The following is an 18,539-nucleotide window of genomic DNA, read 5'->3' as shown; positions in this document are numbered from 1 at the left end:
CAGTGATCGGTTTGCTTTATCTCAAATGGCTGATGGCCACTGGACTGAGGAAGAGAACAATAAAAGTGTCATCTATAGCAAAAGGAGGCAAGACAAGGAGAACAGATATAGAATTTATTTTCAATATCCATTACAAAGAATAAGAGGTGACACAGTTCGAAACAGATAATATAGAATTTATTTTCAACCAGAAGTAGGAAAATACATAGGTAGGTGTAAAGGAAACAAGCAGAACCTGTAGTCAACGGAAAAAATAAAAAATCAAAAGAACAAAACTAGTCCAAAGAGAATCGAGAGGACGGCTAAGGGGTACAACAGAAAGCATTGTTTACCATTCAGTTTCTTTTTAAAACAGTAGGTGTTGATTTGAAAACAGCTGCCTTGATTTCTCATCTGGGTTAATGGACATTCTACAACATTGTGCAAGTGTTTCATCATTATTCTTTTTTTTTTTTTTGCTGGTATTTCATGAATGGTAAACAATAGTTGGTCCAGTGCATAAACACAGTGACACAGATCAATACATGTACTCAGCTGACTACAGATAAGACAATCCTGATCATTGAACAACTACCACTAAATCGGCAGGGAAAAGGAGATGGAGCAAATATACAAGATGGATGATAAATGGAGGGGAGGGGCATTAAAAAAAAAAGGAAGGTCAGGTAACACAAAGGTCAGGAAGGTCGGGATGAAGATGGATAAGTTTGAAAAAGCAAAAAAACGACCACAGTTTTTGAAAAATGGAATAGCTACATTTTTCCAGATAAAATATTTTTAAAAAACCCTTCTGAATGTGTCTGGGTATTATTGCCAAGTTGTTTGTTTTTGGAAAAAGGATGCATTGAGAAACCAAACTCCCAACAACAGCGACGAGTATGAGCATGGATGCGAGGTGTTCATGTGATTCAAGGAAAAGGACCAAAGTACCTTGCTTTCCTTACAGCCCTACGTTTCATGAAGACTATGATTTGGAAAATGTTGGTGGAACAACTAGCTCTACGACAAAGAACTGAACTACAAGCAGCTTTGGTGTGCACCATTACAAAAAGAGATGCAGCCTGGGAAAATAAAATAAAAAAACCCACAAAAAAAACCCACTTTATGCTTAACAAGCCAACTATGAAACAATGAAACAGTGGAAAGGTACAAAGCCAACAACATGATCACTCGCTGAAGCTCGCAGAGTGCCATAACTCTGATCTGTGATAAGCTAGATGCCGTAGTCTGACTTAAAAAGAGGGTGATGACAGCAAGGGTTACGGGGTGTCAAAAAAAACTGGAAAGATTTAAAAGTCAAATCAGTGACGATCAATAGTAGCTTGCTAGTGTTACAGATTTAACCACTGTGATGCACAAGAACAGAGTGAGATGGACTAGAAGTACTCAAAATCATCACAGGACCAGTCTAGTGACCAGCGGCACATCATTAGCTTAGTCTTACGAACACGTTTTACACCAGTCAGAACCGTGTTTTCTAGCCACGAGTAAGACAGCTCTGCTGTCCTAACCTACAGACACTAGCACTCTCCAGCTAGTGCCATGCAACATCCAAAATAAAGCTGAAAAGTAATTTAACAAAAAACAAAAAGTTTCAATATCCCTGTGTTGAAAGTTTGAACTGATACCGACAATGCAGGTGCTTTTCCCTCCCCAATAAGCACGCAATCCTTCATTCTACGAGGCAACATTCAATTTCTCAAGTAGACCGATCAAGACCAGGTCTCATCATGATTTCTACAAAGGATTTGGTTTGTGATGGGAGAAGAGTATATGGTGGGGAGGAAAAAAAAGTATTGAGTAAAAGTAAAAACAATGTAGCAAACATAACACCATCATAGAATTCATGATTTATACATCAACAACACAATTCAATATCTTTTTAGAAAGGAAACATGAGATACATCTTTTATTCACACTTTACAAAAAAGCTAGCCTTTAAATCTACTACAATACTAATGCCATTCAAGAAAAAAAAAGGAAAATCATTGGAAAACAAAAAAGTTTAAAAAAAACAAAAAAAACAAAACAAAACCCAAAAAACAAACATGTAGGGGGGCAAACAAATGGGACAAGAAAATCTGATCTGAGGACTAGATTCATACTTCCTATTTACTTGCTTCCCTCTTGCTTTAAAAATGTCATTTAAAATCTTTATTCACTTATGTAATGGGACAGGGAGTGAGGGGAGCTGCATCTGAATCTATTAAGTGCTCATCATCGGTTGTATCTGTGGAAAAGCGTCCAAAGTAATCGTCTCACTCGTTAGTGTGGGATGTGACAAATTGGATTCATAGCAACGTGTTTGCCTGGCCTTCAGAGAGAAACAGCTGAGCTCACTGCCCCTCATCCCTTGTTCATCCAAAAACAAAAAAAAAGAGCAGAGCAAAAAGTGGGATTTCCATCTTTTCTGATACAGAGGTAGGGGAGGGGAGGGGAGGGTCCACAGATGGCACTATAGCTGCAGTGACGAGCGCAAGAGAACTATACAAAGTGGTTGAGCAAAGGGATTTAAAAAAACACAGCTCAAGTAATATAGAGGGCAGGTTAAGTCTGAGGTCGGGCGGTTGAGGTTGTGGGGGGGATATTAGGGTGATGGACAGACTTGGGGAGATTTTAAAAATCATATCTTGGGATCTTGGGAAAAGGAGCTACCGGTGTGTTTTGGGGGCCTGGGCATGGAGCTATGCTAAAGTACAAAGAGGGTGCAAAACAATCCAAGAGAGCAGATTCATAAAGGTAAAGACATCCTACTCATGTTCCTTTAAGAGCGGGGGAAAGGGTCAGTGGAGAAAACATACCTGATTACTAGAGAGCTCAATGAATAGGAAGGATATACACATCATCATAACATTGTCACAGCTCATAAAAAAGGAAATCAACATTAACAAAAACCGAAAAAAGGACATAAAATCTTCACAAATGTCTCAACAGTATTAAAAAATAAAAGGAGAAAAGGTTGTTCAGGCGTTCGGTAAATGTAAATAGTGCAAGACAACGACAACTGCTACAGTGAGGCACAATGTTTTGTTGTACATGTGGGATTTCATATAGGTTGTATCGGTCACACGCCACTGGTGGGTGTGTGTGACATGTATAGATAAACAGATGTGGTGCCACTGGTGGGCTGTGACTCATCTTTGCGTGTCCTTTTAGTCTAAACTGATGGCAGCAGTGTGGATCAATGGCTTTGTTAATGGGCAAGAAGCAACAGGCAGAGTTTACTCAGTGTCTATTTACAATCGCAGCAATATGCAGGCAAATCAAATCAACAGCAGAGACGGAGAGAGAGAGAAGGGGTGTGTGGGGTGGGGGGGTAGGGGGGTGAGGAGGGGAGGAATAAAACAATACTGATACATTAATTACAGTTTATCTTTGGGAGTGCAAAGTGGTGACAGCGAACGCCTTGAACAACCTCTTCTTAGTCTTTTGTACAAGCTGGTAATATCAATTCATCTTAACATTAACTGGATAAAAATTTAGCCATAGTTTACAATACAATCTTTTTTTTCAAATCTGATCATAATTTACTCTTACAAAAAACGCCAGAAAACAGGTCTTTTGTGGTTCATATACAATCATGTAAAGACTGAGTCTAGATTTTCTATTCTGTACAAACACTTGTGAAAAAAACCACTGCTTTTTGTGTATGGAATTTATGGCTGGGGAAAGTCACTACTGGCCTCGGAGACAGTGCTACAGATCTGCCTGCAAATGATGTGTGTGTGTGTATTTGTGTGTGTGTGTCTATGTTTGCACGTATGGAGCTGGATGGCAACTCCAGACAGTGAGAGGAATGCTGGTTTTACTCCTGTGTATCATCCATTACTCGCTCTCTCTGCCTAAAAGCAATCGAGACAAAGAAACAATTTGTGAAAGTCCCCCCTCCCCGCCCTCAATCTCTTTGCCCATCAGCCTAAATCCCTTGCCCCTTTGCCCCCCCCCCCAAAAAAAAGGTGGTACGTGGGCCATATGAGCTCCTAAGCACAAGACTAGCCTAACAACTAAACAAGCTGGGGTGAAAACAGTCTGCAAAATAGGATGGTAGCTGCTCCCAGTTTCTCACAACCTCCTTCCTTCACAGATTAATGTAAAAATCAGGCTATGCAGTTCTCGGACGTCTGGTTCTCGAGGCATGTGTGGGTTTGGCAGCTAATACACCAGGGCCGGGGTCAAGAGGTGTAGACTATCTTGTAGCACCACGAGAGGCCATGACCACACGAAAAGGCCTCAGCACCACAGAATGACAGCAGGAAATCTCACCTCATAGGAGCTGCCCTACATCCACCTCCAGGGACGCATAACTACAAGCTATAGCTGCTCTAACCCATCCACATACAACTCAACAAATGTGTTCATCCTACAAAGACTGAGGAAGTAAGCTGGCTGCCCAGAGTATAGGGGGAAAACGAGCACAAGCCAATGATGGGAGGTCTGAGACTGACATGTCTGCTGTCTTTGCTGGTTTCAGATTTTTTACAGGACAGACAGACAGACCATCAGCTATGAAGCTTTTCAGGTGAATGTCGTCCCCGCAGCCGCTTTCTCTTAAACCAAACCGTGTCCTGTGTGACAAATCTGAATGAGCTACCATCCCCTCTAGTTTGAAAGATAGAAGCAGAAGTGGGTGGGTGAGTGGGTGGATCTGAGGAAAGGGAGTCCAAAACACAAAATATGATACACAAACTGGACTGATCGAGCAGTTAAAAAAAGAACAAAAAAGAAAAACGGAGAAAGAAAAAAAGAAAAATATAGAATATCTATAACATTATACGAAATCCCTGTCGGCCAGACCTCACTGTACGAATATTTTACAGGTTGTGTTTTTGTCTTCCTCCTCCGCTGTGGTGGAGGGAAGAGCTGGTAGTGGGAGGGAGGAGGGTTGAAAAGGGAGAGGCTGTGGTTTGCAGCTCCCCCTGGTGGTGTGGCAAGGACTCACTACCTGCGTGCAGGCAGATGGAGCCCATTGACCTGGGGGGGCAAGTTGGGCAGGAGCAGCTCCAGCTGGCTGAAGAGGGAGAAGTGGTCGGAGGGGATGTGGGGATGTGGGCAGCCAGTGACATTGTTCTCTACGAGCCAGTGGGGGTCCAGGGGGCCCAAGATACCCAGCACGTTCAGGTGAGGCTTGGAGTAGAAAATATAGTCGATGACACCCTGAAAGCAGAAGAAAGAGGGGAGTCAACTCTTCAGAAATGTGTCCAAAAGCAGATTAATACATCCATTAAATCTATGTAGGTTTGTGTGTTTTTTCTGAACAGACTTAATGCTACAAGTTTCTGCCTATTTCTACATGTATGAACATCATTATCAAAGACACATCTGTGTGCTGTAAATCCAGTCACCTTGAAGTCGAAGGTGTAGTTGGTGTAAGGCATCAGGCCATCCTCGTAAGCGCTCTTCAGCTTGAAGCCGTGGGTAATCCTGCCATTGGATGTGCTGTTCTTGCCATTGCAGTTGAATTTGGTCAGGCTGTCGCTATAGCGAAGCTCCTTGAAGTCCTTGTGGGTGCAGTCCACTCCGCCAGTACTCAGGTACTCCACAACGCCTGAACAGAGAGACAGAGGGGAGAAGGTGCCTCATCAGAATCAAGAAAAGTCAAGCACTACATTGACCCCTGATCACATTTTCCAATGAGTCATCAAAAAAGGGAACTTTGTCACAGTTTGCTAAATCAAAATGCTAAAAACAAATCAGTCTAAAAGCAATCCAGTCCTGGTTTATGGTGGTCATCTTGTGGGCCAAGATGGATGATGCAACAAAATTGAAGCAGTAATGTTCAAATAGCTTTTCAGCATTACTTTATCTCCAGCTGCCACACTCCGACATGGTTACTGCTGAATTTACATTCCATCTGGAAAGCTTGCTATCACAGTAAAGCGTAACATTTTCTAATGACTATGTTCCGAAAGGAATTTTAGAAGTGGCTTTATCGTATGCCAGTGACCTCAAAAAACATTAAACCATTAACGCAAATTAGGTCCAAGATAAACATCCCTTGAAAATATGACTATACATGTATACGTTACTTTATTGAAATTATTTGGGTTATGCTTTATTTCCATAATTCATTTGATGGCCGTACCATGGAGGACCATCAATCTGTTCATCAGAAGATGTTTGAGGTTCAAAGTTTTGCTTGAGGACACCACAGTATGTTACACAATGACAGGAAACAAAACAGTCCTACAATTACCTGTCAGTGTCGTAATGTTATTGTTGTTGCATATATATATATATATATATATATATATATAAAGAACACCCTGTGGTCATGCTACCGTATCAGCCTTGCTTACTTACCAGAGTCAGGCAGGGAGTTGAGGTCAGCGCACAGCACCAGTGGAATGGCATTGGTCTCACCGGAGACAGAGGACAACTTGAGGCTGCGTGTAGCTTTGTCCACTATGCTCTTCACCTCTGACAGGAACATCATGGTCTGGACCAGCTTGACGTCAGAGTACTCTGGGTCCCAGTGCATATGGGCATTGGCTACCAGGAGCAGCTGCTTCTCCATGCCATGCAGCGACTTTCCAGCTGAAAGGAGGGAGAAGTTATTAAAAAGTGACCAGCAAGAAAAGAGTAATTAAGACAAATTTAATACACTGTTCAAATGGAAAATGTATCTGGACAGTTAAGATAGGCACAAAGGACATGTGTGACACAGCCTACAATCTCTTGTATTGACCCGCCAGTTTCTCAGTAAGTTTCAGATAAAAGCCAATTGAGGATTAGCAAAACCAGCAGAACAGAGAAACATATGTACAGTAAACCTGGAGATGCCAGAAAACTAGAAGTGCAAAAGATCAGAAAGGGATGTCTACTCACAGGAGGCCTCCATCATCTCTTTGCGGAGCTCAAGCAGTACAGCTACCCCGATGTTGTCCTTGGTCATCACCCTGTTCAGCATAGCCTCTGAGCCCTCGGAGTTAGCCATAGCCAGCTGGTTGAACTCCACAGTGTGCTTCTGCACTGCACTAAACCTGAAGGAAAACACAAAGAGGATATAGAGGCAGTGGTTGAAATACATGTCAACACATTACTGTCTTACTCCAGATTAGCATCCAGGACCTCTGGCATGACAAACCTAAGTATCTGACTTTAACTCAAAGAGGTACAACCCTCAGGCTCAAAATGCTTGTAGCTGTGTCACACAATGGCTCATTCATGGTACACTTAACCTGTATATTTTGTATTATGTTTTATTATTTTGAGACCTGCAGAACTGACCTATAATGGCTGCTTGTCACAACTAAGAATAGAAGTACTACAAATGATTACTATTCTCTCTAATCACCAACTTCACTCCCCATACATAAAATTGTGAACCAGAGTCACGAGGCACTGTGAAACATTATTTAAATGCTTACACAGGGGGAATAATAACATTTTACCACTTGCCCCTAACATTTTGCATCTCATTCTTCACTCTAACATTAAATTATATTGCTCTGCAATAAAATAGATTTATTAGATTAGGAATTTCAATTTAACAATTTCTTGGCAACTAGCTGCCAATTGATTCAGATTCAGTTTAGTTGATGTCAAAAATCAACCCTTTCCTCTCATTTCATAAAAGCTTAGTCACAGGAAGGCTATCGCTTTTAGTGAAAAGTTAATGCTAACACAGACCAAAAGTATCAGTGAAAGACCAATGCTACAGTACGTTAGCCTCTTTAAAAAACACTAATAATACTACAATTGGGAAAACAAAAGTATCGATCTGAAAAGAAGCTCTGGTATTTGTCTTTTTATGAAACATAATGTAACAAGTTATTAGTATATATAACTTAACATTTCTCGGTTATTTGTTATTTTATCTCATACAACAGTCACACTTGAATGAAAACTTCATCAGAAAATTAATGTTTGTTATATTGTGTAACCATGTATCAATATTTTATCATAAGAAAAAAATAATTCTAATAACTACATGAACATTTTTAATAGTGTGTTGAAATGTGAAAACAGGATCATTAGTGATGTGATCTTATAAAAAGAGTTTTATGATTAAAAAAGCTGAATATATGTTATTTCCCTGGGACAATTCCTCGCTTTAGATTGCTATCAACGTCAACTTAAGTAAGAAGTAAGAAGAAACGTTATCGCTGTTTATAGGCTTCAGCTAATTATTGTTTGTTGATCCTTGCAGAGCTTTTCATCTGCAGAGTGATCAAACTGGTTAGTGAAGCTGTGAACACTCCACTCAGCTGAACCACACCTTTCGATGAACAGGGTGGAAGGACTGAAACCATTCATTTGAAATATGTTTTGTGGTTTTAGCTGGTGATTTTTGCATTTACACGTACACACAAAAAAAGGAAAATAAAGACACCAGTCAACAAAACATATAGACAGGGTTCCCACACATTTTTACCATTGAATTTTCAAAACTTTTCCATAACTATTCCATAATATTTCACCCCATTGCCATGACTTAATTTAAATAGTTTAACAAAAGGTAGGCCCACACAGCGACTATAGGGCACAGTATCAGGTTTTTACCTGCCCCAATCCCAAATCTGGATGGTCAGGTCCAACTGTTTCAGTTGGAGAGCTTTGTTGAGGCTTTTGCTCAACATCATTGCCAGAGCTGTCAACTTTTCAGAAAACCTTGGGGGGCTTTCAAGAAAATTGGGCTTTCATGGCCATGACCATACGTCAAAGACATTTTTATTTAATTTGTACTTTAAGGAAAGAAACATGACCATGTACCGCTTGGAAGCATTTGAAATGTGGGTGGGACAGTCAAATGGGAGGGGGGTCTGGGGGTCCTCCCCCAGAACATTTTTAACAGAGTAGATTAGGGCTGCAACAACCAATCGACAAAAATCAATTATTAAAAGTGTTGGCAACGAATTTCATTATCGGTTCGTTGTGTCGTGCGATTACTGCGTCATTTGCTATGTCACGGAGCGGTTTACTTCACCTGCAGACAGAGATGAACGGAGCATGACTAAAGGATTGGCGGAGGTAGAGCGGAGGCGGTATTTTCAAAGGAAATTAAACAAATAAATATGACAGAGGCGGAGAAAACGGCTCGACTGAATGTGCACGCACATCTTAACTTAATTTGACAGGTGCTGGGTGAAAATAACTGCAGCTGTGATAAAAAGGAAGACACCCGCACACTGTATTATGTGCTCCTGTGATTTAATTAAAAACCAACGCAACGTTTCGACCCGAAAGGTATTCGTCAAGTGCAAACAGAATGGTTGGGTGGGTGGAGATATATATACAGATACATCACGGGAGCAGACATACTGCATCGAACATTGCAGAGTGGTTGGAGGAGGTAGTAGCTAGGTTTGAAATTCCTCTGATTAAAATCATCGCCATGGTGCATGACAATGGTGCCAATGTTGTGGCTGTGGAGGAGAAGCATGTGGTCCTCTGTGCGTTGCACTGGCCATACCTTGCAACTCGTGATCAATGCTACGTTGAAGCATCAAAGCATTGAAAAGGCTATTGGGGCTGCAAGATGTCTGGTAGAACATTTTAAGAAAAGTGAGCTAGCCAGCACTAAGCTAAAAGACAAACAACAACAAATGGCCGCACCTGAGCACAGCCTTGTTCAAGATATAAGCACAAGGTGGAACAGTACGTTCTATATGATAAGCCGACTGCTTGAGCAAAGGTGGCATGTAACAGCAACATTGTCTTACAATTATGTCACACAAAGAGGCAAAAGGTACCTGGATTTGAAACCAGACCAGTTGTTGTTGTTTGTCTTTTAGCTTCCCATAAAATCAAGAATAGAATTTAAAATCCTTCTCCTCACTTTTAAAGCTCTTAATGGTCAGGCTCCATCATACCTTAAAGAGCTCATAGTACCTTATGTACCTACTAGAACACTGCGCTCCCAGAACGCAGGCCTACTTGTGGTACCTAGTATCTCTAAAAGTAGAATGGGAGGCAGAGCCTTCAGTTTTCAGGCACCTCTCCTGTGGAACCATCTCCCAGATTCGGTCCGGAGGGCAGACACCCTCTCTACTTTTAAGAGTAGGCTTAAAACTTTCCTTTTTGATAGAGCTTATAGTTAGCAAGCTCCTAGTTTATGCTGCTATAGGCTTAGACTGCCGGGGGACTCCTACTCCCATGATGCACTGAGCTCCTCTCTCCTCCTCTCTCTCTCTCTCTATCCATCCATCTATATCCAATAACATTCATGTACTATTAATGCATTCAGTAACCTACACTTCTTCCCCGGAGTTGTCTGTGCTTTCTCATCTCACAGGCAATCTGGGCCTGTAGACGTCCGGATGACAGATTCCAGTCCCGGCCCTTCTAGCTTCAATGTTTATTTTCAATGTGCTACTCTCTCTCTCTCCTATTCTTCCTCTCTCTCCCTTCTACCCCAACCGGTCGAGGCAGATGGCCGCCCACTTTGAGCCTGGTTCTGCCTGAGGTTTCTTCCTGTTAAAAGGGAGTTTTTTCTTGCCATTGTCGCTAAATGCTTGCTCATGTGGGAATGTTGGGTCTCTGTATAAATTAAAACTTGAAGAGTACGGTTTAGAACCTGCTCTATGTGTAAAGTGCCTTGAGATAACTTTGTTGTGATTTGGCGCTATACAAATAAAGATTGATTGATTGACCAGTGGAGCCTGCTGGAAGAGCTTTCAACAGCCCTCAAGCCTTCTGAATGTGCCACTGTGTTCATGAGTGGACAGAAATACACAACGATATCTGCAATACCTCCACTTGTGAAGGGGCTATTGAAGTCCACCCAGAGTGCTGCCTTCGAGTCAGCCCCACTGCTGGCTTTCCAACTCACTGCTGCAGAACAGCTGCAGGAGAGATGGAAAAGGGAGACTGCTTTCTCAGATACAGCACCAAACAAAGTGGTCCTTGCGACAGCCCTTGACCCAAGGTTTAGGAGACTGAAGTTTCTTTCACCTGATGAAGTCCTACATGTTCAAATTAAAGTGCAAACAATGGCACTTGGAGAGAGAAGGGAGATGGATGTGCAGCAGCATGCCAGTTGCAGTGTCACCTCCACCGATACTTCAGCTGCTGAATCCACACCTCCTGCCACTCTTCTTGATTCACTCGTTGGTTCCGATGGTGAAGACGAGGACAGAGCAAGCGAAGCTGAGGATGTCCACACCCACGTGAGGAACAAAGTCCTCACATACTTTGGAGAAAAGAACCTTGCCAAGGACAAAAACCCATTGCAGTGGTGGAAGGCTAACAATGACAGATTTATGTATTCCTGGTACTTCAACACCATCTGAGCGGCTGTTCTCCGCACCAGGAAACATAGCTTCCAAGAGGAGAGCCAGCCTTAGACAGGAGCATGTAGACATGCTAACATTTTTACATTGCAATGCAAAGTTCCTGGAGAAAGGGAGTGAGTGAGTGTGTGTGTTATAGTGCCATGCAAGATCACTTTTACTTGTGTATTACTGTAAATGTAGAAATGTTAATGTTGAAACAAATCCGGTTATTGGGTTTTTTGATTTGCATTTTTCTTTATTATTTATCATTGATTTATTGTTCCAACAGCGCAGGTCCCGTTTAAAAAAAAGCCTCTTTTTTTCACTTTATAAAAAAAGTAGCCTATATATTTAGCAGACGTATAGGATACATTTGTATGTCTTTTTGTGTATGTTTGTTTCAGGTATTATAGCTTTTTGACAAACATTTGTTTTGTTAAATCATTATTTATCATTAAATATTTTAACAGGATGTTAAAAGCAGCAACCTGTTTGTGCAACTTTTTGCTGTCAATTTAAATGTTCTATTTCTGAATAAACAGGTGGAAATTAAACATTAAAAAAAAAAAATCTGATTAATCAATTATTAAAATAATTGTTAGTTGCAGCCCTAGAGAAGTCATTTCATGTATTCTGGTGCCTTTTAACAGGTGTTTTGACACTTTGATCTCACTAAATGATGGGTGCATTTTCCAATTACATCCCAGAGCAAGCATTTGGCCCCAGATCACAAATTAGAAAATATTAAAGAGCTAAATATAGAAATTGATGATTTGTATATTCATATTAAATTAATCTACTGATTTTGACATGGTAAAAGTGGGGGGTCCAAGTTCATGCAGCCTGTCTTATGTCCGTTATCTTTCATATCAGATCGGGCCATCCCTAATACAAAACTTTTCTAAAACATTCACCTAATTTCCAAACCATTTCCAGGCCTGGAAACAGTTTTTCTAATTTCATAACTTTTCCAGGAATTTCATGACTGTGGGAACCATATATAGAGTCGAAGGACAACAGCAGCAAAATTTCAGTTACATACTTGTCTGTCTTGAAGAAAACTGCACATCCGTCCACATGTTTGCGGTCTGACTCTGACATGGTCCTAGCTCGTGACTTTGGACTGAAGAACCCATCATATCCCTGCTCCTTCAGCTCAGGCAAAAAGAAATTGTAGTACTGCTCTGTCTCTACCTCCTGTAGTTAACAATAAGCATGTGTCAGAAAGAACAGTCATGTAAGCATAACAAACCTCCCAACAAATGTACTGCTAGATTGTATAATTTAATATAAGACTGAGATAGTAAGAGGTGGTGTGAGATGCTAACATAAATAATACCAACTATGAGTAAGAACAATGTCAACTGAAAATGAGTACTGGAGGAGTATTTGTATTTATAAATACAACGAAGCATTTGTTTGCAAGAGATTTATAGACGTTTTTGCTCTCAAGCTACACATTAACCCTGCTTCATGTGATACGGACACATGAAGAACAAAAGTGTAATTATACATGCTCCCTATTTCAGTTGATTTTTAGGAATGTTGATTTTAATTCATGTGAAAACTTAAACATATATGTCTCTCACCTGCAAACTGATGATGTCTGCATTGCAGCCCATGATCTCCTGCATGATAGACTTCTTCCTGTACTCCCAGTTTAGAGCCCAAGAGGGGCAGTAGCCATACAGCTGTCGTGTGGCGTACTTATCACACAGCACGTTGTAGCACATCACAGAGAACAGTGCTGACAAAAGGAAAACAGAAGACATATCTCAGGAAGCTGCTCCTTTTGCTAAAATGTTTCAAAGGCTAGTGTTGCTCAGGTTCAACTACAGACACTGTTCATGGTGCACTACACTACAAGTGTCAAAAGTGTCATTGGTTTGGGACTGATTTGAACCTAACAGAGGCATCTCACTCGTACACATGCTGCTCACCAGTGGAAAAAAAATCTGAGGTATACATTTATTTAAGGAGGATTTTAAGTCTTGGGGTGTGGCTTTAAGTCTTCCTTTTCAAAAGATAAACAACAGTGTACAACAAAGAAGATTACAGAGGGCGTTTGTATATATTCAGACTCATGTTTCATGTAAGTGGTTCTTACCAGATGCCCGTGTTCTGTCTGGTTCCTGAAGAGAGATCCATGACCGAGATGGAGGCTGCTCTGTTGGTACTGAACATAGATAGAAAACGGTACAATGTGGGTGACCACATGAACACAGATAACAGCTATTGGACTTAAGCAATATTTGTAACGAGGCAATCTGAACTCTCTGCCACACAACTTCATCCAATGAATTCCACCAAATTAGAGGCACAGCTTTTAAAACTGTTGGGCAGATAACTGTGCTGTGGTTCACAAAGGCCCTATCTATATACTCTGAGCCTCATCTTTTTTGGAAATATGTAATTCCTATTCCAATCTCAAAACTGCCAGAGAGAGGAGACTCACTGCGCTTGATAGCCCCTGCCAGATTGTCTAACAAGTAGTTGAGCAGTCTCCGCGTGCCATCAGGTTCCTGGTAGAGGCTCATAATTTCTTGTGCAAGTGGGTTTCCTGATGAAGGAAAAGCAAAGTGGGCTGAATCATCCGAGAGAACAATGGGATTTCAAGGCTAGAATGGCTACAAAAAACCGTGATAAGCCACTCACCTTTCAACCCCAGTGTTTGTAACTGAAACAGTTTCCCCAATTCAAATGGCAGAACCCGCAACTGGTTGTTATTTAAAAGCAGTTCCCTGTGGAGGACATAGGGGAATTTGATCATCAGAAACCAGTCCTCTTGAGAAACAACTGTTTGTTACCTTTTGAACCTTTGCTGACATTATAAAAATGTCTATGTAATACCTGTCAACTCTACATTCACTGGTTAATGTAGACTTTCATCATCAAAACTTTCAACACTTCAAAAACAATAGAAACTTTATCCCGCGGATCAATGATTAACTAAAGAACTGACCATGCCAATTTTATAGGCACAAATATGTGTATTCGAAGCTGGTGCCATAATCATACTGACACTAAACCTATCAGCTACTGCTTTACACTGAACAATACGCCTTAAGAGTTAACAGATAAATGTACAGTCTGAATTCACTCACCTGAGAGACACCATGTTGCCGAGCTCTGCCGGCAGGCTCCTGATCTTATTGGATGAGAGATCCAGGTACACCAAGTTGTGTAGTTTGGCAATGTCTGGCGGGATGCGTGACAATGAGTTGTCACCGAGGTGCAGGGCAGTGAGGTGGGTGAGAGACCAAAGGGCCGTGCTGAGACTCCTTACTCGGCCTGCAGAGACACACATGAAAAGGACACGCGCACACACACAGGAGAATTATGTTCCAGTGCCAGAGTAGAACACCTTTCATACTGAAAGAAAAACCTGGGAACTTGTTTTCCAATGGTGTGAATGGGCTACATTGACTTAACTGATTTGATCTGAAACACAGCTCACCAACAAGGTTTCCTGCTGGTCCCAATATGTCTTGCTTTCATATGAAATGGTTTATCATAGTGACTAAGGCTGCAGCTATCGATTATTTTTTTAATCAATTATTTCATCGATAAATTGAGTAATCGAATACATTTTGCCTTATTAAATAGAAATAGTAAAAATAAGAAAAGGACAAAAAAGACGTCTCTGAAAATGAACAATCAATTGGGTTTTATTCCTGGACATTCCTTTTTAAAACAAAAATAAACCCATTTGTTGCATTTAAATTCAGTGCCATCTGAAACAAATACATGAACTTACTTAGTTTTAGTGTGACTGATTTTAATTTTTGCATAATTAGGCTAACATACAAATTAAGCGCACCAGTTTACCCTGGTCCTCCTACTTTTCAGTGTAGAGACCTGAGGTCAACCCCCCTCCTCATCTCCAAAACCTCTGACTGAGATCTCAGCCGGTAGAAGCTGTTAGTTCACTAACTAAAGCAACGAGGTTAATGATCCACACAGTGACATTATAAAAAGAAAACGTGACGTATTAATTAACGATAGGAAAGCAATAATTGTTTTGGTTTGTGTGTGTGTGTATGCGCGCACGTGCCCTGTGTCGCTCCAACTATATGCTGCTAGGCTTTCTGCCGATCTGATTAGCTATATCGGATCGGACGATAATTTGCATTTTATGCAATTTGTGAGATCGGCTGTAGTGTCTTAATTCGTTGATCCGATCAATGTCGTCATTGCCGTGTTGAAACTTTTTGCAGATGCTCCCCCGTTGCATAGATTGCAGATGGCTAGTTTTGAGCCCTGTCACGATGTGACGGACAATAAAGTTTTTTGAATCTTGAATCATTAGCTGTCGGATCCAAACAGACATGTCGGTCGTGTGGGACTTCTTCGGAGTAAATGAGACAGATAAAACACAAGCTATTTGCAATCTGTGCAACACTAAAGTACCTCGTGGGGGAGCATCTGCAAAATGCTTCAACACCACAAATTTAATCAGGCACCTGGATAAGGAACACGAGGAGCATGCCGAGTTTAAGAAACGGAGCGTGGACAAAAGAAAAACAAACACCGAAGCGGATGCTAAAGCAAATGACTTTAGACAGTACCTGTCTGTATAGCCGTGACAGTGAGAAGGCAAGGGGTGGCACAAAGAAACTCATGGAGTTTATCGTGCTGGCCAGCCTGCCATTTAATATTGTGGAAAACCCGGCATTGCAACGTTTGCTGGCATACTTTGATCCACGCTACCTTGATTGATAAACATTGGCAAAAATGCTTGATAATGCTTTTGTTTATACCTCAGTAAACAGTAAATTACCAAGTTATTTAAATACACATATTGCTCCCTCACGTGATCGGAGATCGGTTTATTTAAACTCACTAATCGGTGATCAGCCCCAAAAATCCTGATTGTGTAAAGCCTAGAAGACGCACACACTTTTTAGTTTTCACTCTCTAGTAACCTGCCCCGCGACATAGCGAGTGACACGATGTGTGTCAGTAATAACCGTCCATGTGAAACACAAGCAGAGCATGTCATATAATCAGCACTAATAGTGAGTCACTGTGTTTAGAAAGGGTTGCATCCCCAGTGTAAAATATTACCATAGTGACCTCTTAAAACCCAGGAAAGCCCTGTTTGAAACTTAAACTGGAACAATAATCACTTAATCAATTATTCAATAAACAAAATTAACTAGGAAGCAATTTAGATAATGATGTTAAAAATGCCCAAAAATTCACTGAATCCTGCTTCTGTAGTAGTTTAAATGTAAATAGTAGCTTGTTGTCTTAGTGATATTAAACTGAATCTCTTTAGGTTTTGGACTTTTGACCCACAAAAACATTTCAATATGTAACTGTGGGCTCTGTGAAACTGATGAGATTTTACAAAATGTTCATAAAACAAATGCTTAATCAAGAAAATAGATTAATTGGATACTGAAATTAATCATTTGTTTTAACTATACATGGGACTGACATGTGCAGAGCTACCTTAGCGGACTCAGGTCTTATCGCAACACTGGAGATCCGGTTATAACCTGTGCCACATGCTGTGATTTAATTAGTTGATATACAAATAAGGCTTATGTTTTACATAATACAGGACAACGGAGTAATGCAATTAAACTCTGTTATTATCATCAAAAGATATGTGGGAATTCTGAATATGTTGTGACTAACATTTGTATATAACCACTACTTTGAAGTAGGACCATCAGCAGGAGAAACATACAGCAAAAAGAGACCATTTAACAGTACACACCAATACATTTCCTACACAACCAGGAACTCTGACAATACTCACCGCTGATTTCCAGCTCAGCCCAGTATGACTTCTTCCCGTTGGCTGCTTCTTCGCTTGACATAATTGTGTACATGCGCCTGGGATCCGGCGGGTCATATTTTTCCTTGGGCATTCCTATAACACTACAGATAAATTTAAAAAAAAATGGTTGTAAGTGTAAAATGCAATTCTAAATACAAAACTTAAAGTTATCCACATATACCATGAATTGTAAATGTGACCCTGAAACTAAAGCTGGAATAAATACGTTCAAGGTGATGCATCGGACTTATCAAATAACCCCATCTTCATTGATATTTTTATTAGGTTTCACATGAAGACATGTAGGCAAAAATATATCAAATGTGACCCTCAATTAAATAAATAGATAAAATCAAGATATGGATGAAGAAATAATAAGCTATCGATCCTTTATAGTGTAGTATAATTAAAACTTAAACCGGTTCCAATGAAGGCTGTGATTTCACTGGTGTTACATAAGTTAATAATCAACATTAAAATTAACAACGTACTGCATTATGTTGTAATGTAAAACTTGGCACACCAGATGGCTGACAAGTAGGTAAATCTTAAATTAACCTGAGACTGAAAATTAAACTGCGTTTCTAAAACTGAGTTGACTGCTATCTGTGGATATACGGTGTGCTTCTCGCTGTCGCTAACTGATTAGCCTAGCTTAACCTAAATAGGTAGCCATCAAACTCTACATAACAAACGCTAAATAGCTAACGTTAGCTCACTTGCTAACTAGCAACATGGAAGACGGACACTTAGAGTTACTGAAATTGAACAATTACCGTTAGCTGACTTTAACACTCTGCCCCATTGAGTTAAGAAAAGAGACACAAATTATATTAAAAGATACTGTTCAATTGTTGTTTACATAACAGCAAAGCACTGACTTGCGCATTAACACTAGGCCACGAAACAGCGCATTAGTTAGCTACCGCTAGCTAGCCTCTAACAGCAACAATCACTATCACAGAGATAAACAGTGAAGAAAACAGCTCACAAAGCTGGATTTACAATCAATTGTAGGCTATTTAGCTTAGCTCATGTTAGCCAGCTAGCTAAAAGCTAACAGACCCCAATTATTCAAAGCTGACTGACTTCCTATTCAAATTAGGCCGACTTCAGAAAATCATCACGGCGGCTTCAGCATCTGATTAAGATTGCGGTGAAATGAGCGAAAATAGTTGAGTATAATCAAAATGTATTACCTGCAAGAGCATACCAAATCGCGAGGACGACTGCGTGTTCTCTTTTGTTTTCTAGCTACTTCTCACCCGTTTCCGCTGCTGTATCATGGCGACTGTAAGGTTTTTTTTCTCTCTGCCGATAACAGCGCTTCATCCCATTGGTCAGCGTGTACACGTCCAACCAGCTGTTGAACAAGAGTAAATAAAATCCTGGACTGATGAGTGATGGACCATGAGATGGATGGATATGATAGCACATATCAATTTACTGTGGCTTATTTAAAAAGGATGCATAGTTACCAGACTAATCAATCAATCAATACATGCAGGGTCAAAATAATAGTCTTATTGGTTGCA

General features: G+C 40.5%; 1 protein-coding gene across 1 annotated transcript; it reads right to left on the bottom strand.

Annotated features, from left to right (window-relative positions):
- Positions 1–437: 437 nt before the first annotated feature.
- LOC133985447 (CCR4-NOT transcription complex subunit 6) lies at positions 438–18,272 on the bottom strand. Its single transcript, XM_062425062.1, has 12 exons — positions 18,204–18,272; positions 16,984–17,105; positions 14,318–14,504; positions 13,869–13,954; positions 13,669–13,773; positions 13,321–13,389; positions 12,803–12,960; positions 12,256–12,410; positions 6,826–6,980; positions 6,301–6,534; positions 5,343–5,545; positions 438–5,154 (listed from the first exon to the last, which is right to left on the bottom strand). The coding sequence occupies exons 2-12, from the start codon at positions 17,093–17,095 to the stop codon at positions 4,939–4,941; spliced, it is 1,680 nt and encodes a 559-aa protein (XP_062281046.1). The 5' UTR covers positions 17,096–17,105; positions 18,204–18,272; the 3' UTR covers positions 438–4,938.
- Positions 18,273–18,539: the final 267 nt, after the last annotated feature.

The sequence above is a fragment of the Scomber scombrus genome, chromosome 9 (assembly GCF_963691925.1).
Source record: "Scomber scombrus chromosome 9, fScoSco1.1, whole genome shotgun sequence".
NCBI classification, from domain to species: Eukaryota; Metazoa; Chordata; class Actinopteri; order Scombriformes; family Scombridae; genus Scomber; species Scomber scombrus.
This window is presented reverse-complemented; position numbering and strand designations above follow the sequence as displayed.

What these genes read in the sequence shown, in the direction of transcription:
- LOC133985447 (XM_062425062.1), bottom strand. Translation starts at nt 17,095, where the DNA reads ATGCCCAAGGAAAAATATGACCCGCCGGATCCCAGGCGCATGTACACA. An exon ending in GGCAACATGGTGTCTCTCAG is followed by an intron (nt 13,955 to 14,317) that starts GTGAGTGAATTC and finishes TGTCCTCCACAG; the next exon opens with GGAACTGCTTTTAAATAACA. An exon ending in ACTACACCTTCGACTTCAAG is followed by an intron (nt 5,155 to 5,342) that starts GTGACTGGATTT and finishes TTCTGCTTTCAG; the next exon opens with GGTGTCATCGACTATATTTT.